Source organism: Panthera onca, chromosome C2 (assembly GCF_046562875.1).
Source record: "Panthera onca isolate mPanOnc1 chromosome C2, mPanOnc1 haplotype 2, whole genome shotgun sequence".
NCBI lineage: Eukaryota > Metazoa > Chordata > Mammalia > Carnivora > Felidae > Panthera > Panthera onca.
The window spans coordinates 73,868,701-73,891,412 of record NC_138347.1 but is presented as its reverse complement, the minus strand read 5'-3'; the positions used below and the strand labels follow the sequence as shown (position 1 = coordinate 73,891,412).

Below are 22,712 nucleotides of genomic sequence, written 5' to 3'. Positions count from 1 at the left end.
TATTATTTTTTTAATGTTTATTTATTTTTGAGAGAGAGAGAGAGACAGAGCATGAGCAGGGGAGGGGCAGAGAGAAAGGGAGACACAGAATCCGAAGCAGGCTCCAGGCTCCGAGCTGTCAGCAGAGAGCCCGACGTGGGGCTTGAACTCACAAATCGTGAGATCGTGACCTGGGCCGAAGTCAGAAGCTTAACCGACTGAGCCACCCAGGTGCCCCCTCCTGGACTTGATTTTGACCTTTGGTACCTATTTCTGGCGTCTTTCGTATCTGTATGTATTTTCTTCTAAAGTTAGCACTTTTATAGCCTATATAAATATATATTTATAAAAATATATGTAATAAATGTGTACACAAATATAAATGTATATGTAATAAATATATATTTAAAATATTTTTATTTAAGTATATTCTATTACATATATAATATATAACTATGTCATATATATATGTATATGTGTGTATATATATATATATATATATATATATATATATATATAATTTTTTTCCTTAAAAGAATGACTTGGATTTAAAAATGGCAAACATCCAAAGGAATGTGTTCTCGTTCCTGGTGCAAAGGCAGGGTTTGGAGAGGGAACGAGCAATCTTGGTTGTCAAGAGACTTAGGCACAGAATTAGCAGGAACACACAAGGACCTGACCTTCTTCAGAGACAGCAGTCTGTGTTTGGCCCTCTTCTCATCCTCCACACATGTACACACAACACAGACTTTGTTCCATAGACAGAAACAGCCTTCTTGCAAAATTTCTACAAAGCTTCTTCCACCACGTCTATGGCATTGCTAGGAAGCACAGCAGGGAGAAATGACTAAGCACTCTCGCATCACAAAGCTGGACTCAAATCTTTGCTTGCATCCCAGAGGCAGAAAGAAAAAGAAAAAGCCTTTAAAAAGCATAGGAATGGTTTCAACGCTGGAAGAAAGTCCACCCGGCGCTCAGCACACAGGTGCTGGCTGCCCCGGAAAGTGAGAAGGCCAGGCCACTCTGGAAAGCCCTGAGTGGGGCTGGAGGCCTGTTCTGCGGGCTGAGCTGGGGCAGGTGACTTTATAAACATACATTCCTTTTAGCATGGGCAAAAGCCTTCATTTCCATTTGCCTAATTTATCTTGTTAATGTGTATTTATTTATTTGGGGTGGAGGGAGCAGGGAGAGAGGGAGAGAGAATCCCAAGCAGGCTCTGTGCTGTTGGCACAGAGCCCAGCATAGGGCTCAATCCCACGAACCATGAGACCATGACCTGAGCCAAGATCAAGAGTAAGATGCTCATCTGACTGAGCCACCCAGGAGTCCCCCATTTGCCTAATTTAAAAGCATGACCCTGTCCCCTTGGAACTTATTTAGTTTGAAAAACATGTATGTCTAAAAAGATAGAGATACTAGAAGGGAGAATGACAAGGACCACAAATCACAGAAGGGCATAAACCTGCCGCCAAGACCAACTTCCCAACGGTTCAAGGTCACTGTCTAATCCTTACCTCAGCTTTTGCTGCCCTTGTTTCCACAGAGCAAATACTGCCTCTGGGTCTCCCCAGCCCCTCCCTGACTCACTGACTTAACTGTCCTTTCTTCTCACTGAACACACTTTGCCCTCAGGCTCATTCTTTCCCCTTGAACCTTAGATTTCTGCCAAGGCCGCTGGATCCAGGCTGCCAAGCCACATGCGCTGGGTGTCCTACAGATTCTGAGACTGGATCCAAGAAATAAACAACACCGAGTGATATGGGGATACATGGATCCCAAAGGGTCCTCAGTCTGGTGCAGAATTGCTCCCTCAAAACCCAGCTCTTAATGGCTAGCTGTGTTCTGGAATCAAGGGGCAGAGGAAGGTGAAGGTGGCTCAGGCCCCACTCCTAAAAAGCTCATGCCCAGCCTGGCCGGGGAACAAGCCGTTACAGCTCACCAGATGACACGGCGAACAATGGAAGTTGTGTAAGAGAGTCGTGTGTGCTCTGGCACCCAAGGGAAAGAGCCATTAATCTTGTGTGTGTGTGTGTGTGTGTGTGTGTGTGTGTGTGTGTGTGTGTGGAAGTAACTTCACACAGCAGGTGGCATCTGAGTAGGATTCTGACACATGGAAAGAGAAACTGACACACGGGCCAGGGAAAACCCCAGGAAGAAAGGCCCAGAGGCCTGGGTACAGGGAACAGTCCATGGCCAAGGTGGACAGCTAGGGCAGTGGGGAGGGGTGGGTGGGCAAGGCACATAAGGCTGGGGTAGTTGTGAAAGGTCTAGAACCTCACATTAACAAATCAGGACTTTATCCCACAGATCAGTGGCTCTGAGTCTTTTGGATTTGGGGTTTCACAACGAGTTCAACAAGTTTGGGGGCTTATCCAAGATGGCGAAGTGGCTGTTTTGCAAAATAAGGCCATTAAAACCAACACCAACCACCCCCTTCCTATTATCATCATTTTATAAAAGGGCATTTGAACTCCAAAATAGTAGAAGGCAAACCCAGGATGAAGGACTGTCCTCCTTCCCCCACCCAACCCCTGCCAAAAGACAGCGGACACTCTCCTGTTGACATCATGTGCCCCCTGTCCTTGCTCTCATTTTCCACAACAGGAAACTTCCTCACAGAACAGGGCTGGGAGCCACAGCTGGGGGACAGGCAGTGACCCAAGAGCTCGGACCAGGGAGTTACACCTGTCGCTGGTGTCCAAAATATGACATGTGTCTTGCTCACAGATCCAAAAACTCAAAATGATGACAGTGCCAGGCATGGTGTCCACCACGGGGCTCCTGTGTATGACCCTGAGGACACTGCAGGTGTAGCTGCTGCTCCTCTCTGGAAGGGATGCTCCACGGTCAAGTGGGTTTGGGGAATACCCAGACTCTAATAAACGTTAATTACGCGTGTGTTTATTTCTGTAAGACCTGAACGTGCGGGTGACTCTTTAAGATGGGACCGTGACATGCAGTGCTTCCCTGACTCATTTGACCGTGGAAACCTCTTCTCAACAGACCCCGCGTGGGTGCTGCCCCATGCATGCCCCTTCACTGCTTGGCAGGCGGGAGGCCAGCGTGGGCGGATTAGGGCACAGCAGCGTGAGCACCGTGGAAGCCCCGGCCAGTGTCAGTGAAGGACAAGCCATGCACCTGGCGGGCAGCAGCGTGTGAGTACCTCAAGGTCGGAGTTGATGGAGGAGACTTCGCAGGAGCTGCTGGAAGACACGCGGGCCCGGATGACCTGAACGGGAGGGTAAGAGGGCGGCTCCTGCAGGTTCGCGTCTCCAGGGTTCATCTGTCCATCGCCAGGCAGCCGGGTGGTGCTGCAGCCTGCCTGCAGGGTGTGTGGGCAAAGGGCAGGCAGGGAGACTTAGTCTACTTTATTTCTGAATTGTCGAAGCATTCACATGCGCTGGTGTTCAGAAGGTACCAAAGGGTGGCTGAGTCGGATGAGCTCGGACTCTTGATTTGGGCTCAGGTCACGATCTCCTGGTTCATGGGATCGAGCCCTGCATCTGGCTCTGTGCTGGCAGTGCAGAGCCTGCTTGGGATTCTCTCTCCCCGCCCCCCCCCTCAAAATAAATAAATGAACATTTACATTTTTTAAAAGGTACAAAAGGGTGTAGAATGTGAGGTCCGCTCCCACCTGAATCCCCCAGGCACCCAGTTCTCCCCAGGGGCAACCAGCGCTCAGTTTCTTGTGTATCTGTCCAGATAGTCCATACATAACCTAGCAAATGCAGATATATGACTTCCCTAGTTCTACAAAGGCTGCCAGCACATCTACACTCTCCTATGCACCTTTCTTTTTCTCACTTAACGATGTGTCCTAGAGATAGCTCTAGAGCAGAGGCTTTTGTTTTTCTTTTTGTTTCTTTTGTGGCATCATGTAAGTGTTCACAATCTGCGTAACCTGTCCTCAAACTGATGGACATTGAAGGCATTTCTAGTCTCATGCTTGTTTGCTTGGCTGGTTTTTTTTTTCCGAGAGAGACAGAGTGCAAGTGGGGTAGGGGCAGAGAGAGAGGGAGACACAGAATCCGAAGCAGGCTCCAGGCTCTGAGCTGTCAGCACAGAGCCTGACGCAGGGTTCCAACCCACAGACCGTGAGTTAATGACCTGAGCAGAAGTTGGATGCTTAACCAACTGAGCTACCCAGGAGCCCTCCAATCTCTTGCTTTTACAACACTGACTGCAATAAATTATACCATACACCCAAGGCTTCAGGGTTTTTAAAGGACGAATTTCTAGAAGTGGAATTGCTGGATCAGAGGATATGTGCATTTGTAATTTGGATAGCAACTGCCAAAATGCACTGTATGGGTTCATACCCACCAACAGGTGGGGAGGTTAAAGGGAGGAAGAGCCTTACAAGATTTCTATCTATCACCTATCTATCTGTCTGTCTATCCATCCATCCATCCATCCGTCCATCCATCCATCCATCCATCCATCCATCCATCTCAGAGAGAGCTTCCCCCACAGAGCTCCTGGGGCTGTCAGAGCTCCGGGAAGCTCTGTTGGCTAGGGCAGGATTTGGGTCATTCCACTGACACACCACAGGGCAACAGCCTGCCTTCTGGATCCACATCTTCCGCAATGAAGCACATGCCAAGGTATGTATCTAGCGAAGGGGGTGGTAATCCCTGCCTTGCCTCATTTGAAGGGGTGTCAAAGGGCTCAGATGTAATGCCCTGGACACATGAGAATGGCTACTCGTACTGGGCCCCAAATCACGTGGGGCTCTAGCCCTGGATGGGTTAAGTACACAGTTTCACATGAGAGTTGGCTAGACAGGCTAGGGGGCGGGGGGCACGGGCCTCCCAGGCAACATCAACGATAGATTCTATAAATTCCTCAGGGCCCGACCAGGTCTGAATCAAGAGGGAAAATGGAGTTTTCAGATGCTCCAAGCCATTGATCCCCAGGACCCCAAGGTCCTTAGCCCCTCAGCTCAGCTGAACCCAGCTGCATCTTCTAGAAGACCCTTCCTTAGGACAGTGCCCAGTGCCCAGGGGGGCCTGCTGAGCAGACAATAAGTGCCCCTGTGGTTCTTGTTGTCCACTTCCAGATGGCTGTGCAGATGGGACATACATCAATGCACTTGCCAACAGGGGACCTATTTCACCACAACCTTGCCCACTGGAACATTCTCATGGAAAAAAAAGGAAAATTTTGCCAACTGAGCAGGCATGAAATGAGCACAGAGAACATGTTCTCTTTTTTTTATTATTAAAAAAATTGTTTAATGTTTATTTTATTTGAGAGAGAGAGAGAGAGAGAGAGAGAGAGAGCATGAGCAGGGGAGGGGCAGGGAGAGAGGGAGACACAGAAGCCAAAGCAGGCTCCAGGCTCTGAGCTGGCAGCAAAGCCTGACGCGGGGCTCGAACTCACAAACCACAAGATTGTGACCTGAACTGAAGTCGGATGCTTTACCAGCTGAGCCACCCAGGCGTCCTAAACATGCTCTCTTTATGAATCAGACGGGCTTTATCTGAAACCCATTCCTGTGCTTCTCTAACTATGAGATCTTGGGCAAGTTACTTAACCCTCTCTGTGCCTCAATTTAAAATCCTAATACAATGATTAATTATTAGACAATAAAACAATATAAATAATAATACTTAATTAGAATTTGCATTAATAATAATTTTTAAAGACCCAACCATTTATCAAGTGCTTCCTTGGTGTCAGACATTATGCCAAGTAAGAGGCAGTGTTGCATAGTGGTCAAGGGCATAGACTCTGAATCCTGGTTCTGTCACTGACTAGCTGTGTGACCTTGGGCAACTTGCTTAATGTCTCTGTGCCTCATTTTCCTTATCTGTAAAATGAGGTTAATACCTCAGGGGTTGGCGGTGAGGTTTACGTGAGTATACCTCACGTAGACCAGTACTCTAAGCACTATGCCCAGCACAATAAACATCACAGAAGTGTTGCCTGTTATTATTTTCTCAGAGACTGGCAAATAACCCTCAATAAACAGGCTACTGTAGAAGGGGTGCCCCTAGCCCTGGATGGCCAGGCTGCCGACTCCCTGCTGGGAGCTGTCTCGGGGACACCACTCGCCCTCTGGTGGACACGGAAGGAAGAGGCCAAGTGCGAGTATTTGCTCAAAAAAAACGTGCCAGAGGCCTCAGTGGAAGAGAATGAGAAAGAGAGACACACTCTTCTTTAATGGAGTCTGTTCTGCAGGAAGAATCCACTCAAGCTTCAGGTATTGCGTTAGAGTGAATGCAAGTTTTGCACTATTGTGTTTCTGAGGTTTGAGGATTTAAAAATTTCTAGTGCAAAACACTGGCCAGATGCTGCCGGGGTTCCCTGTGCCTTCCCCAGACTTCCCATCTAAGAGGGGTTTCATGGCCGAAATGGGCTCTCAAACCTGTGGGCATGTGAAAGCAGGCGCTGAATCTCCCTGAACACACTTATGTCACATAGCGTTACTTGTACCCACTTTCCAAGGAACCACAGCAAAGACTGAAACCTATCTCTCAGGCCCAAACTCTCTGAGCACCCGTAGGTCCCACGGGCAGCTGAGCGGCGGCTGCTACCACTGAACTTCATGCTACGCTCCAAACATCCTTTACTGAGGGCCTGTGGCCCGAGGCACCAGGGTCTCGGCAAACAAGACAGAGGCAAAGTTTCTACCCCAGCAGGAGACAGACAACAAACAAAAGTAAAAGACAGCGAGAAGTACTTTGCAGAGCATTTAAAAAGGCACATTTAACATAGAGAAATAGGACAGAGGGGTGCGGGCTACTTTTGAGTGTGCAGTCGGGGGTGGCTTTTGGAGAAGGTGACATTTAGGTTGAAGGAAAGGAAGGAGGCAGCCGTATAAAAAAAATGGGGAGGAAGAGCACTGGAGGCACAGGAACGGAGGGAAATCCCAGGCAGCTAGGAGGAGTGAACGAAGAGAGAAGAGACGAGGACACAGTCAGAGAGAGAGGGAATGCTCGGCTCGTGGGGCCTTGCAAGTCTGTGTAACTTTAGAGTTTCTTCTGTATGAAATGGGAAGCCAGAGGGTTTCAAGCCAAGGAGGAACACAAGGAATCACCCCTCCTGGCTGCAGGGTGCAGGTGGCGGGGGTGGGACAAGATTAACAGTGGAGACGGAAACGAGGTAGGAGGCTGTGGGATCTATTTTACACCAAATAAATAGGAGACTCACACATGGACAGGACGGGCATAGGCATGCACTGAGGGGGGGGGCGGGGAGAGGAATTCATTTCCTAGGATGAGAGCATGGGGGAGGAAGGGGGCATGGAAATCCCACGTTCTGTTTGGACACCGCAAGTGTGAGAATCCACGTGGGGACGGGTGCCCAGACTGAACACTGAGGGGAGGAAAGCATGGGGAGCTGGGAGCGCGAGCGCCCCATAAGCCAGAAGCAGCCGGTGGCCGAGCGTGTTGAATCTCAACAAAGACAGAGCTAACCCAGGATTTAGTGACCCTGAGGCCACTGGAAACCTCCACGAGAAGTCGCAGTGGGTGTGGGACGACGGGGCGGACTTCCTGTCAGCTCTTTCTCTCACTTCTCTAACGTTCTTGCTCCTGGGAAGCCCTGCGTGCAGGCCGGAACCCCGGGAGTCATCGGGAGCCCTCAGCCTCTCTCACCCTACACCCTCACGCCCTCAGCACTCTGCCTGCCAACCCCCCACTTGGTCTCTGCCTCTCCACCTGCCCCAGCCTTGCCCCTGCTTCAGGCCACACCACCTCTCACCTAGACTTATCGGCGCCCCTCACTGACTGCCTTGTTTCTACCTCCTCTCCCCTGGTCTGCCCCCCAACCTTGCCTGAGAGACACCTCTAACAGGCGCATCTGACCCTGAGTCTCTAGTCCTGATGCCTCCTGGACTCCTGTCCCTCAGGATGACAGTCAGGTGGCATGGTACGAGGATCTCTCGCTTGCCTCCTCTCCACCCTTTCATCTGTCCCCCACTGAGGCCTTGGAGACCTCCTGCCTCCTTTTACATGCTTTCTTGTCTCATCCTGCCCATCCTGCAGCTAAAGTATCACCTCCTCCGGGAAGCCTTCCATGGCCACTTCCCACCCCTCTGGACTCCGGCCGCTTACCTGCTGCACGGGCTCGATGGTCAGCTCCATGTAGCGACTGATGGCTGCCATTGTCCTGAGTGATTTGCAGGGTGGTAATGTGGTGAGAGGCACCCAGTCTGAATTCTTTCAAGTGGAGATGGGGAGGTAAAAAGAATTCTCAGTCAGGAGACTTTTTCTAAAAACAAGATCCCGTTCCTTCAAAAGCATCTCTAAAATATTATTTCTGTTTTTTCATGGCCCATCTCCCTTTCTGCTTCCTATAAGCTGTATCTTATCTCTGTCTTTGATGTCACAGTAGGTCAGGGGTTCCCAAACTTTGCTGCACAGTGGAGTCACCTGGGCATCTTAGAAAACAAAACAACTGATGTTTAGCTCTCCCAGCAGACGTTCTGATTAATTGGTATGGACGTGACCTGGAGAGTTTCAAAGGCCCTCACTCCCCTGCAGATGATTCTAAAGTTTGGGCCAAGTTTGGGAACCACTGCAGCAGGTGCTAAATGCTTTTGTAAAGCAATGGTTCTCAAACATTAGTGTGCATCAGAAGCACCCAGTGCACTTATTAAAACACCCTCAGTCTGGGGCGCCTGGATGGCTCAGTCGGTTGAGTGTCTGACTCTTGATTTCGGCTCAGGTCATGATCTCAGTCTTAGGACTGAGCCCCTTGTCAGGATCTGAGCTGAGCCTGCTTGGGATTCTCTCTTTCCCCCTCTCTCTCCCCTCCCTTGCTCTTTCTCTCTCTCTCAAAGTAAATAAAATTAAATTAAAAAAAATAAATAAAACACCCTCAGTTTAAGATTGGGTAGAGCCGATGGAGCCCTAGAATTGCATTTCCTGCAAGTTCCCAGGCGATGCTGGTGTGGGGACCTCACATTGAAAACCATCGCTCGTAAAGAACCGTGGAAGCCATTGCAAAGGCTCTGTGTCATCCCTTCAGAATGTCAAGCCACACAGGGCTCTCTCTCTTTAAATACTTTAGCTCCCTTTGGGGATAGAATTTCGTCAAGTTTCTAGAATGGAATGAAAATAACCTCCCATTAGAGCCTCCACGGGAATGTGGAGCTTTGGTCCAAGCTCTTACATAAACCCCTTTACCTTGGCCGCGCCCACCACTATCTTCTGTTTCGTTAACTCAGTCAGATTACATTGTTAAACCTAGAATATTCGAAGGGATGGACCCAGTTCACTCACTCACCTTCTCTGGAAGAAAAACAAGGACAGTGAGGAGCCTAGGTAACAGGTGAGACTTTTTCCTCAAGAAATTATCTTAGAAAAGAGGGAGCTGCCTTATGTTTAAGTCCTTATAAGCACTCTTGTATTATGAAGCAATTTCTCAGCTTTTTGGAACCAAGGACTTTTGACAAAGACAAACTGAGAGTTAGAGTAAGTTCTGCCTACTTAGGTCACCTGTTAAAATCGGTAAGGAGGCAAACACATTTTCTGGTACGATGTATATGGGGGATGTTACTGTAAACAGCACCTTTAAAGATCAGCTTTTTGGCAAGATCAACTGAAAAAAAAGGGCTGTGTTAGTGATGGTGACGATGTATACGTCAGAGACGCATGTGCAACTAGGAATACGTGTTTTTATGAAATAGGTAAAATCATATTATTTCTAAATTAACCTATTAATTTATGTAGTATGTGAACTTATATATATGAGGAAGTTACTAACTAGCTTAAGCGGACATTTAACTATCTCGTCTACATTGCTCAAAATACATTAAAGTTTATTAAATGATCTCAAAAACCCATTTAAAAATATGTTGTAGTTGGGAAAGTGGAAGATCCTATTTATTCAGGGCATCCTTAGCACTGGGCATAAACAGTAGCGTTTTGGGTTTTTTTTGTTTTTTTTTTTTTCATAAAAAATAGTAGTAGTTTTTTAAAGTGACCAACTGTCCTAGCTCGAGAAACGCCCAGCATTCTGCGCACAGACCCCGGTGGGCCCAGCAGTTTTCCAACCGGCGAGACCTTGCCTCCTGGCTTTCTTCCTCTTTGTCTGTGCAGGTCAAAAGGGCCTGGGTGTCGGGACTCCCTCTGGCTTCAGGGGCAAACCCCAAGGCCCGTCTCATCTTGCTCTTCATCACCCAGGAAAGGAAAATGATCTGAGAGGTAGAGTTAAGGTGCAACAAAGCACAGCATTTCAGCCACCCAGGGCTACCTTCGCCTCTGCACCCCGAGGGCTCTCTCTCTCCAGATGATCCTGCCTGGGTGGGCCCCAAAACAGACATGAGCTCATTTAAGAACAGAGCCAGGTCTGACTTTCTCCACATTTCCCCCACAAGGACTCAGCAGCCAGCAACACCTTGCCCCCCAACAAGCACTCAGTAAATATTTGTTAATCAAAAGCATTTTGAAAAACACCTTCCTTGAAGGGCTTGGCTTGTCCCTTGAAGGGACAGAACATGGAGTGGGTTGAATAGTGTTCCTCCCCTGCCCAAATTCATATCCATCTGGAAACTCCGAAAGTGACTTCATTTAAAAATAGGGTCCGGGGGAGGGGCACCTGGGTGGCTCAGTCAGTTAAGCGTCTGACTCTTGGTTTCAGCTAAGGTCACGGTCTCAGTTTTGTGAGTTCTGGCAGCACAGAGCCTGCTTGGGATCCTCTCTCTCTCCCTCTCTCTGCCCCTCCCCCACTCATTCTGTCTCTCTCTCTCTCAAAATAAATAAATAAACTTTCAAAAAAAAATAGGGTCTTGGGGCAACTGGCTGGCTCAGAAAAGCATGCAACTCTTAGGATTGTGAGTTTGAGCCCCACGCTGGGTGTAGAGATTACTTAAAAATACAATCTTTTAAAGGGCACCCCGGTGGCTCAGTCAGTTGAGCGTCCGACTTCAGCTCAGGTCATGATCTCACAGCTCATGAGTTCAAGCCCTGCTTTGGGCCATCAGCGCAGAGTCTGCTTCAGATCCTCTGTCCCCATCTCTCTGCCACTTGCTGTCACTTGCCCTCAAAAATAAACATTTAAAAGAAAATAGGCATCTCCCCCTTAAAATAAAATAAAATCTTTTAAAAAAAAGGGGGGGGTGTTTGCTGATATAATTAAGATGAGGTCACAGTGGATTAGGGTGGATCCACAGAGCTATGTGAAGGGAAGAAGAACATGTGAAGACTGAGGTAAAAAATGAAATTACACTGCCCCAAGCCCAGGAGCACCAGGAGCCATCAGACGCTGGAACAAACAAGGGAAGATTCTCTCCCAGGGCCTCCGGGAGAGTGTGGCCCTGCCTGGACTTCAGCCTTGTAGCCTCTGGAACCGTGAGAACACATTTCTGTTGTGACAAGCCACCAACGTTGGGTAACTTAATAGGGCAGCCCCAGAAAACTACTACAGCACAGGAGAAAATCAGTTTCTAGCGATTTCTAAACTATTTATGATAAATCCACAGGTGCTTCATACACAAATTACCCGCTGTCCACCTCTCTATCTGCCCAATGTCTGAGCTTAGCTTGCCCTTGAGGTTCTCACGTCAAGGTCACTGGGGTGTCATCACATCAGGTGACAACCCCTGGGGAACCAGAAAGCAGTCATTGACAAAGGGCGGCCCTTGTCAGCTTTGATCTCTGCTTCCCCAACCCAAGGTTCCAGTGCCAAAGACAACAGAATGGGATGATCACCCCTGCGTGGCAGGTCAGCTTGCAAAGCCCCTTCCTAGCCTTGTGAGAAAGACAGGGCAAAGATGAGGAAAACGGGTTCACAGGAGGGTGGGGACCGGCCCACGTGAGGAGCAGCACTGAGACTGGAACCTGGGTCTGCTCCTGGGGCCTGCACACCCCCTCCTTGTGGCTTTTCAGAGCTCCAGCCAAGAGATAATTGCTCCATATAGTATATATATAAAGGGAACAAAATACAAAATTGCAAATGATTGCCATTGCATCTGTCTGCCCCAGGCTTCAAACCTCCTCCCTGGCCCCCCTGGGAGAGAGTGCCATCTAGCCATAGGGAAGGAGGGCACCGCAGGGATAGGGGGAGATGAGACACCAGCAGTCAAGCCCCCTAGGCCCAGCGTGGATACAGAGAGGTCCAGTGCAGCACGGCCGAGGGAGGTCAGGAACCAGGGTGTGGCCCGAAGCAGGTACTCAGGCCGCCGGTCATGGGCCACAATGGCCGAGGCATAGAGGAGGCCCGCCAGGGCCGACAGGAGCCGGGTCCACAGGTGGATGGAGGGAAATGCCTTACCCTGGCACTGGACAGAGAGAGGAGGGAGCTGTGCAAGAACACAGCTGTCCTCCAGCCCCCTCGGAGCAGGATTCTAAGATCTAGGCCTTTGGTCCTGCCCTTGGCAAGTTGGAGCGCAAGCCTTCTGCCCATGGCCAGTCCCCAAAGGTGCTGCTTCTATTAGGTTTCCAGCTTTTGCTCAAGCTGCTTCCTTTACCTGGTGAACTCCTATTCATGCCTCAAAACCTGGCGTAAACTCAACTCTAACAAACCCACCCCCCACCCCCCCACACTTAGGTGGCATAGTCGGCTAAGTGTCCAACTCTTGGTTTCGGTTCAGGTTGTGATCTCAAAGTTGGTGAGTTCGAGCCCCACGTTGGGCTCTGCCCTTCCCCCACTTGTGCTCGCTCTCTCTCTCTCTCTCTCTCTCGAAATAAATAAATAAACTTAAAAAAAAAAAAAAGAAGTCTTCCATACACCTCCACCCTAACAGGGGTGAATAACTCCCATTCTAGGCTCCATTACACATGACACATCTCAACAGACAGAGGGCTCCTGAGAGCAGGGCTGGGGTCCTGCCCATCTTGGCACCCCTAACCCCTGGCACTGGGTAGTGGCTCACGAGTGTCACCTGGGATAACGGGAGGGACTTTTCATGAAGTATGAACAGCTAAGGATTGACTTCTCTTCCTGCGACCGCCAATCCTCAACCTGGCCAGCCGGAGAAAGTCAGGAAAATTAGAGGTGACATTCTGGAAGTTTTGAAGCCAAGGGAATATTTTTGGAGAAAGAGTGATGGTAATATTCGTTAAAAAAAAAAAAAACATATTCAATATTTATATTTTAAATACCCTTTACAGGTATGAAGTCACCTTATGTATACATTTATATGTATATACACAAATACTGTATATTTTCAATTATATATAATAACATAGTATATTTAAATCTATAGAAGTATAAATTACATGTAATTTATTTTACTCATTAAATAACTGTATCTAGAGATATACAGGTATTAGCTACAGACTGAAAAACTTTCAGAGGAAAAAGCAAGGTTTGGCTGATTTTCCCCATTTTTATTTTAACTCAAAAAGATTCCTTGGGAGTGTTACACTTTCCTTTGCATTTCTTCAGGTTTGGTTCCCAGGGTTTCCTGTTTTTGGTTATTTTGTTTTTAGCCTTGCCCTGAAGACTGGTTAACAGAGACAGCAGCCAGGCTGGGGAGGGTGGCCCCTGACTTGCCGGCCCCAGAGGCCCTTCCCACCTGACACAGCCCGGGAAGCAGCCCTGTCCCCTTCCACCTGACTCAGCCCAGGAAGTGGCTCTGTCCCAGACAGCACTGTTGTGGTGAGAAACCCTCAGGGGTCCCCCAGGCTACTGACCCCCATTTACAGAGGACACTGATGGCCAGTGACTTGCAGGGTCAGGGCTGGGAACTGCCTTCTGCCTCTTGACTCACACTTGCTGCTGTTCTGCGTGGGCTCTCTGCCGTCATTCATGTGCCAACCCACGCACAGAGCTCACTGACTTCAAAACTCCATCTCTCTTCCTGGTCAGTCCTGGGGCCTGTTGGGTTCTGTCTGCCTACACGCTGGACACGCTGTAGGTGCTTAGCAGCTGCTGAACACTGGGACTGGCTTGCCGACTGGAGATACGGCAGGTCTTTGTCCAGCACATGTGGGCTTCATCTGGCTGGTCACACAGAACTCAGGGTGGCTACCTGGCGAAACCATTGCGGGGTGCTCGAAGCAGGATGTGTGTCAGCTCCTGCAGCAGCGACGGGTCCCAGTGCTGCCAGCACAACCCCATACTGGTCAGCGGGTGGGTCATGCCCCTTGCTCTGTTCAAGCACTCCTGAAAGAATGGAAACTTCTTCCACCTAAGCCACCCAGCCATTCTACTCCTCAGCACCCCCAGCAGGGATAAATTAGAAGCAGCTTCTGGGGGATCTAGGGTTCAAGGCCATGCTGGCTAGGCTGCCTAGAACACCCCAAACCCTGCTGAGTTTCTCCCTAATAAGGGGACCCTAGCTCTGGGTTCTTCTTTATGGAACCAGAGATACTCAAGGCTGGCAGTGCCTCAGAGATTGCCCAACTTTATCCTTAATACAATTTAACTCTATCTTCCTGCCAAGGGGCCATCAGGCTTGAATGCCTTTAGTGATGGGGAGTCCACTAGCTCCTAAGGCAAGAATAATAATACTAATTGCTCTCAATATGCCAGAAGCCATGCAAAGCATCAAACCCATAAGTGGATGTGGACCCACCATAACCTCTCTCCACTCTTGGTTTTGCTTCTATTTCCCAAGACCACAGAGAACAAAGCTGCTCTTTCTGCCCCCAAACGGCTCTTCTGGTTCCTGCATCCATAAGCTTCTTTTTTTCCAGACCACATTATGTCACTCGCTATCATCATTATTATTATTTAAATGTTCATTTATTTCTTTTGAAAGAGAGGGAACACACATGCATGCGCACACAAGTGGAGGAGGGGCAGAGAGAGAGAGAGAGAGAGAGAGAGAGGGAGAATCCCACGCAGGCTCTATGCCGTCGGCCCAGACTCCGACTCAGGGACCCATCTCACAAACCATGAGCTCATGACCTGAGCCAAAATCAAGAGTCGGTCGCCCAAACGACTGAGCCACCCATCCAGGTACCCCTTAGGTAACTCATTTGAGAGTGTGCTGGCACCTACCATGAGCAGGCTCCCAGCACCTGGAATACAGTGGAAATTAAACAGACAAGACCACTGCTCTCGTGGCGCTGATGTCCTACCTGGGACCAACTTGGTAAATAACTGAAGGAGCTAATTTCAGGTTGTGACCAAGGCCATGAATAAAATGTAGCGGAGTGAAGGTCAGTGGTGGGGCTGGCCTGGGGCTATGTTAGGTGGGTGGTGTCAGGGGTTGAACCGAGTTCCCCTCTCTCAAAAGATGTTGAAGTCCCAACCTCCAGAACCTGTGAATGTGGCCTTCTTTGGAAATAGGATCCCTGCAGATGATCACGTTAAAGATGAGGTCATTAGAGTGCACCCTCATCCAATATGACCGTGTCCTTATGAAAGGGAAGCCTGGGCACAGACACGACCAGAGGGAAGGCCATGTGAGGACACATACAGGGAGAAAGAACGCCATGCGAACACTGGAGTTGTGCAGTTACGCGGCCATCAGCCAAGGAACTTCCAGAAATTTAGAAAGAGGCCTGGAAGAGATCCTTCCCTAGCGCCTTTAGAGGGAGCATGGCCCTGCGGACACCTTGATACTGGACTTCTGGCCTCTAGTACTTTGAGACAATACGTTTCTGCTATTCAAAGTCTGTGATACTTTCTAATGGCAGCCCCAGGAAACTAATACAGCCAGGCACTGTACCAGCCCCTCTGAAGGTCTTCACGTGACGCAGCTTCGAGCCCCACCGTCCCAGGGGCTCCCCACTCTCCCCTCCCTTGATCCGGAGGCAGCGCCTTTGCTGGGAGGCCCCGTCACCCGTGAGGTTTCTGGCCATGACAGCACAGGCATCAGCTTCCTAGCAATGATCAACTAAGCACCTGCCCCCCAGACCCCCCAAATCCTGGAACTGCTGTTAAATGATGCTCTGGGGCAAGTGGTTTCTTTAGACCTAGTGATGGCCCATCACGTCTCCGGTGTTAGGCCTGGCCATTATTCCTGTCAGGGAGGCCCTCCCGGCACAGCAGAGCAGTTCTGCACACCCACGATATCTTGCTCTTCCTGCCTCAGTGGCTTTTCCCCGCATGCTCTCCGCTTTCCCTCCCTCACCTCTGCCTCCTCCAATCTCACCTTCCCTTCGGAGCCAACGGGAAGCGTCTCTGGCCCCGTCCACCAGGCAGTGTGAAGTTTTCACCCTCACTCATAGGAATAGCATAGGAGCCTTCTCTCCCTCTTGCGAACCCCCTAACACCTGATTCTATCTTTCTTCGAGCATTAAAATAACCTGCTTTTGGGGCGACTGGGTGGCTCAGCCGGTTGAGCATCCAACTCCTGATCTCAGCTCAGGTCATGATCTCATGGTTCTTGAGATCAAGCCCTGAGTAGGGCTCTGTGCTGGCAGTGTGGAACCTGCTGGAATTCTCTCTCTCCCTCTCTCTCTCTCTCAAAATGAATAAATAAACATTTAAAATATTCTGCTTTGCATTTCCGTGTCTTCCATGAGACTGGGAGCTTCCCAAGGGTAAGCACAGCATCTCCCGTCACATCTCCAGTCACATCTCCAGTCCCCTACAGAACTGGCCAACACAGGGCTTTCCTCACCCTGGATGCCTGGACAGCATCTGCAGCAAAATGCTCCCAGATGGAACCCAAATACCTGCAGGATTCTCTCCTCTAAAACCTTCTTGTCTCCTAGTGGAATGTTTGTTTATCGAACCCCAATGCCTTCTTCCTGACAGCCTGTTTTTCCTTTGCTCTGGAGAGAACTCAGTGCGCTCCCCTGTGAGAGGCTCTCGCAGACCTCAGGACCTCCCCTGGGTGGGCGCCCCACCCCCTGCACGTGCACACATGCACACACACGACACAACCCCTCCACCCCAGGCAGGACTCAGAGCTCAGAAGACGCTCCCAGATGCCCTAAGACCTGCCATGGTGACCCACAGTCCCAGCCCCGACCCAGCCTCACGATTCTGGAGAGCGGGGGGATTCGGGAAGCCCAGGAGCCGAAGGCAGCGATGGCACCCAGCAGGTAGCCGAAGATTTCGGTGTTGTCCTGAGGGAACAGGTGATACACTCAGCGCCCTGAGGAGACAGCCCATCCTTTCCGGCTTTTAGTACTTTCTGGCTAGGGTTGCCCCTGCCCCTGCCCCTGCCCCTGCCCAGGGCATTTGTTGGGGCCGTGAAGAGGGAAGGGAATGCATATCCCCACGCCCTCCTGGGCAGGCTCGGCCTCACCTGCAGCAGGCTCTCCAGTAGCCTCCGCTGGGGCCCTCGGACAGGGCCTGATGCCTTCCGGACGGTGGCCCAGAGAGCCCAGCCTGGCCCCAGGCTCAGCGGCAGGGCCAGAGCAAAGACACTGGCCCTGAGCCGCTGCCTCCTCTTCCTCTCCCGGGAGCCCCGACCTGCAACAAACACCAAAATCCCACAGGCCCCTGGGGTCTAGAACTCAGCGGAGAGCTGCATCTCCGGTGTGCACCCATCTCCGATGCCAGAGCGGGTTCCCACGTTGCTCAACAGGCCAGATCCTCTCCACCCTTCAAGGCCCCGTAGCTCTGCCACCCCGTTGGAGGAATCTTTCCTCCCCACCACCTCATCCCACCCACTCGCACGACTGGCGCTCTTCTCCTTCCTCGGCCCTCAAAGCATTTTCTTTTCACACGTGTCTGTGCACACAGAGTTGCCTCTGTGAGACTGGAACCCCCCGGGGGCCGGCAGTTTCTGTAATCTCCACAGAGCCTGGCACAGAGCTGAACCGGCGCAGCTTTGGAGAATGCATCACGGTGTTTGTGCCAGGGCCTGAAGCTGTGAGCCAAAAAGGAGCACGGTCTTGGAAGTCTCCTTAAAATATGAGACAGATAGTCCTCCGAGAACTGCAGTAGGAACACGTCTCCTCTGGGCAGCGCTGAGCAGCTCGGGGATTTTACGTTACCCCACTGATGCAAGCACTCCCCTTTTGCACCACGGCGGGGGCACACGGCTGCCCCTTCTCAGAACACCCAGTCCGGCATACTCAGGGCGACCCATCCTACCTCAGTAACTTCCAGCCCCCACTCTGCCTGAGGTGGCCTGCACCCATTCCTGGCATCCATTTCTGGAAGTTACGGGGCTGTGTTTGGCCAACCCGGGTTCACAAACTGAGATATCACTGTTCATCCCCACAGTCATGCACACCCATCCTCCTGGCCTTCGCTCATGCTGTTCTTTTCACCTGGAATACCCTTCCCTGTGGCCCCTGATCTAACGTCACATCCTTCCCTCTGGTTGCCCACGGTGTGCACGCACCTCCTCGCAAGCAGCGTTAATGACCGTTTAGGGCCCCGTCTCTCGGCCCTGGGTGGGGTCTCCGAGCTCATTCACGTGTCCGTGCCTGGCAGGGACCCAGCTGAAGCCTGACAGGGGGTAGGCGCTTGGTGCACTGATGAATGAAGACAGGAACAGATGGCCACACACTCACCCAAATTAGACTTCAACTTGGAGCCGCAGACCGGGAAGAGGATGAACACAAAGTTCACCAAGTCAACAGCTGCTAGGTAGGCACCCGTGAAAACCTGGGGGCAAAGGAAATAGAGTCATGGCGTCCAAACATTCTCCAGCAATCACAGCACCTGTCATCCTGGATCTCCTCTGCCCCTGATGAGGTACTCCCACCGAAGCCGCCTGCCAACCCCAGGAAAGGCTGGTTATCACCTCTATTTGCCTGACGAGGAGAACGGGGCACTGAAACGAGCAATCCCTTACATGGAGGCCCATTGGCAGAACCCGCCCTCCACTTCCCATGCCGCGGTCTTTCCGGTGCATGGTTACTCTTTGCTGTGTGACTCTGGCCCAACCGCTGGACTTCTCTGGGCCTCTGTTTCATCGTCTGTAAAACAGGGGTAGTCATGGTGCCTCTCTCAGTGCTAAGCAGATTACATGAAGCACTACAGGGAAAGTGCTTAGACCAGCACCGGCAAGCAGGAAAGCACAAGGCTCCTACCCACAAACGCACCAGCTACTATGCCAGTGTAACAGTGGTGAGGAGCAAACTCTGGAGTCTGGATCTTGCCACTGCTGCTTACTGGATCCTTCCCAAAGTTGTTCAGCCACTAAGTCTGAGTGTCCACATGTGTAAAACAGGGATAAGGAGAGAGCCTACGTCCTAATATAATTCGAGGATTAAATGAGTGAATGCATGCCAAGCCCTCATTGCCAAGCACATAGTGAAGGATTTTTTTTTTCTCTTTACATTTATTTATTTTTGAGAGAGACAGAGACAGAGCACAAGTTAGGGAGGAGACACAGAATCCGAAGCAGGCTCCAGGTTCTGAGCTGTCAGCACAGAGCCCAACGTGGGGCTCGAACTCACGAACTGTGAGATCATGACCTGAGCCGAAGTCAGACGCACAACCCACTGAGCCACCCAGGCGCCCCCGCAGCAAAGGATTTAATAAACATCAGCTATTATTCTTGGACTCGGGCTGAGCATCATTGGGTTCCAGCAGCCAATGAGAATGGGCACCCAGAATAAAAGGTGGTTTGTTTGTGAGACAATACTGTTTGAAGCAGGGTCTAGAACTCCCAGGTGTGTGTCCCGGCCATGAGGCCGCCTTCCTCCATGTCTACCTGGGTGGGTGCCAGCCCCATGAGGTGCCTCTCCAGGGCATATTCCTTTGGGATATGTGTTTTGGGACAGGCCCCATCTACACAGGTTTGAGGGCCTAGACTTCAGAAGAGCTTGAAACTGTTTCTCACTTGCCCCAAGGCCTGCATTACCACTTGGGAAAGCACTCAGCCACCCCTGTTTGAACTGAGGCTGGGCTCCAGGCTCTAAAAACAATGACCACAACAATCGCTACTTATGGAGCATCTACAATGTGCCAGCTGCTGTTTTAAGGGATGGGGATATGGTAGTGAATACAAAGTTTTGCTCCCGGAGAACTGGCACACTAGTAGTTCAATGAGCAACAGACACACTCAGTAAAATAGATGGTGTATTGGGGGGTGGGGGTCCGCTTTGGGAAAAAACGGAGCAGGACGAAGGAGTCCGGAGCACCTGCGGTAGAGGGAGGGCACAAGTTTACACGAGTGCTCTTGTTAGGCCTCATCGAGAAGGTGACTTTTGAGCAAAGACTTGAAGGAGGTGAGCAGTGAGCCCTGTGGCTATCAGGGCAGGAGCACTGGGCAGGGGCAGACAGACCAACAGGGGCGCGGGCATGAGGTGAGACCGTACCTCAATGGTGAGGGAACTAGACAGAAGCTACTGTCACCCTGTGGGCCCTACGCACCTGGATTGTGAGCTGTCTGGCCAGAATCGCTCCGATGGTGTCACACAGGCTGGTCAGGAGGCAGCATGCCGCGCACAGCGCTGACTGGTCCCGTCCGGATTTCTTTGTACACCTCAGATAGAGAAGCCTGTGGTGACAGACGGGGGTATGGATGGGTATGGACGGAACGCGGGAGCCATGAGTGGGTTCCCAACGCAGGTGTCTGCAAAGGGCAACTGTGATTTTGTGTCCTCGTGAGGCACTCTCTCCCCCAGATATTCAGCAGGTATTTTTGAACTTAGTTTACAGATGGGAAAATAAAGGGTCAAAGACTCCAGAACCAGCCCGTGGCAGGAGCCAGACCTGCCTCTCTAACGAAGAGGCATTTCTTTCCTCCTACAAATCTGGCCAACTCAAGTTCATGACCCACCACTCAGTGCTAACAAACTAGCTATGGGGTTTTATTTTTTGAAAGGAAGCATGTGGATTATAAAAGTAACCCAATCACTGTGGTTAACTGCAGAGTATAGTTAATTGCCTAAATTAAAACAGCAACTTGTTTCTTTTCAATTAAAGTGAAATCCTGCTAAGGAGTTCATGTGTGCAGTGGGGTGGCTGGGCTTTTGCTGGCCCTTGTCAAGTTGAGCATGTTCTTCTTTTTTTTTTTTTTAATTTTTTTAACGTTTATTTATTTTTGAGACAGAGAGAGACAAAGCATGAACGGCGGAGGGTCAGAGAGAGGGAGACACAGAATCTGAAACAGGCTCCAGGCTCTGAGCTGTCAGCACAGAGCCTGACGCGGGGCTTGAACTCACGGACCGCGAGATCATGACCTGAGCTGAAGTCGGCCGCTTAACCGACTGAGCCACCCAGGCGCCCCGAGCATGTTCTTAACATACACGGAGAGCAAAACTCCTCGAAGATGCCATGGCACTTTGGGCTGACCTCTCCCTAGAGTCGCCCACTGCTGGTTTCTCTCCCTTATTCCCCTCTTCCTGCCCCACCCCACTCCCCTAGAACAAGCACAGAAAGGCACAACAGGATGGAAGGAGTCAGAGGTCGCTCAGAAACACCTGATCAGATCTCAGAAACACTTTGTTCTAGATGTTTCCACGTTACATATCTGGGCCGGGATAACTGCAGTTCTTGTTTTATTTCCATCAACCACAGGGTGGTACTCACTCCTCACGGTTAGACTGTTTGCCTGGTTCTGAGGGTTGGCCCTTGGGAGCAGGGGATGGGGATGGAAGGCTGCTGGGTTCCAGAACATTTCCTGATCTGTCAGACGAAGCCCAGAGCTCACAGTGAGAACAGCAACCTTTCATCTAGGCCCTGGGCTCCTGGCACCAATTCAAAGCCTAAGAGTGAAGGCTCTAGAGACTCTCTGAGTTGGATTCAGATTAGAAATAGTTTATTTCAGGGCGCCTGGGTGGCTCCGTCGGTTGAGCGTCTGACTTCGGCTCAGGTCATGCTCTCATGGCTCATGAGTTCGAGCCCCGCGCCGGGCTCTGTGCTGACAGCTCAGAGCCTGGAGCCTGCTTCAGATTCTGTGACTCCCTTTCTCTCTGCCTCTCCCCTGCTCATGCTCTGTCTTTGTCTCTCAAAAAAACAAAGGCTCAAAAAAAAAAAAAAAAAAGAAAAAGAAAGAAAAAGAAAAGAAATAGTTTATTTCAACCTTCCCATTAGAGAGTGGAGAAAAGTGAGGCCGATGGTGACCAGCTGAGTTAATGGCCGACCCTCTGGCTTCACATGTGGAGGCTTTCTCTGTACCCTGCTGTTCTTTAGCCATTTCCCCAGCCCTCAGGTGAGGGATCCAGGCTGACCCTACCCCAGGCCACACACAGCTCCGAGGATACACATTCCCCAAGGACAAGAGGAGGCTCAGGGATGGCAAAGTCCTGACAACAGATGGGTGTGTCCAGACTGAGGCAGGCTGAAAAAGCAGATTTGGCTCTCATCAGACTGACTGGCTGGGCATTCTCAACGGAGTTACCTAACCTCTCCCACCTTTAGTTTCCAGCTCAGGAAATGTCTAATACTGCTGACTTCAGGGCGGCTGTGAGGACCAAATGAGATAACGCACAGAGAGTGGCTTGTTGGTGTCCACCTCTGATCTGGACAGTTTAATCCTCACAAGTCTGCCCCTTTCGAAAAGGGTCTGGCAGTCCGGTTCTTTCCATTCGCTAGGGCAAGTTAGTAAAGCTGTCAGAATCTCCAGCTTCCTCGGGCGGGGGGGGGGGGGGGGTGGTAAATGGGAGTAATAACGGTCCCTCCCTCGTGGGGTTGTGGCAGGGAAGACACGAGCTAATAAATGCAACACTAGGCCCACGTTAAATGTTCTAAGTGTCTTTTTATTTGGTTTCCAATGACTGGGTAGGGGGGTTGCCAGATCTCTGCAACAATATCAAATATCATCTTAAGAGTGCCTAAGATGAGCAGGTGCCAACCTCCCCGGGGTTGCTGATCCTTTCTCCTCTGTCAGGGAATACTTGGGTTGCACCTGCTTGGGACAGGGTACCTGAAGACCTGGAGGCCATCTTTAGCCAGACTTCATAGAACCCAGGTTATGGTGACCACCTGACCAGATGGCTCCAGGTACTGGCCAGAGTCAGATCACAGCCAGT

The 22,712-nt window shown here is 50.6% G+C and overlaps 1 protein-coding gene across 7 annotated transcripts in view; it reads right to left on the bottom strand.

Moving 5' to 3' along the window:
* The window catches only part of TMEM44 (transmembrane protein 44), a 36,398-nt gene that overhangs the window by 12,448 nt on the left and 1,238 nt on the right, over positions 1-22,712 (bottom strand). For 2 of the 7 annotated variants that reach the window (XM_060639574.3, XM_060639573.3), the window contains exons 2-9: positions 20,110-20,236; positions 18,300-18,393; positions 17,081-17,247; positions 16,812-16,898; positions 12,038-12,208; positions 9,958-10,126; positions 8,040-8,144; positions 3,143-3,301 (exon numbers count right to left, since the gene is read on the bottom strand). In XM_060639574.3, the coding sequence (XP_060495557.2) occupies positions 3,144-3,301; positions 8,040-8,144; positions 9,958-10,126; positions 12,038-12,208; positions 16,812-16,898; positions 17,081-17,247; positions 18,300-18,393; positions 20,110-20,236 (1,078 nt within the window). In that variant the 3' untranslated portion in view covers position 3,143. Of the gene's footprint in view, positions 1-527; positions 801-3,142; positions 3,302-8,039; positions 8,145-9,957; positions 10,127-12,037; positions 12,209-16,811; positions 16,899-17,080; positions 17,248-18,299; positions 18,394-20,109; positions 20,237-22,712 lie in introns of those variants that run through there. The other 5 variants (XM_060639570.3, XM_060639571.3, XM_060639576.3 and 2 more) reach the window with 4 other exon arrangements.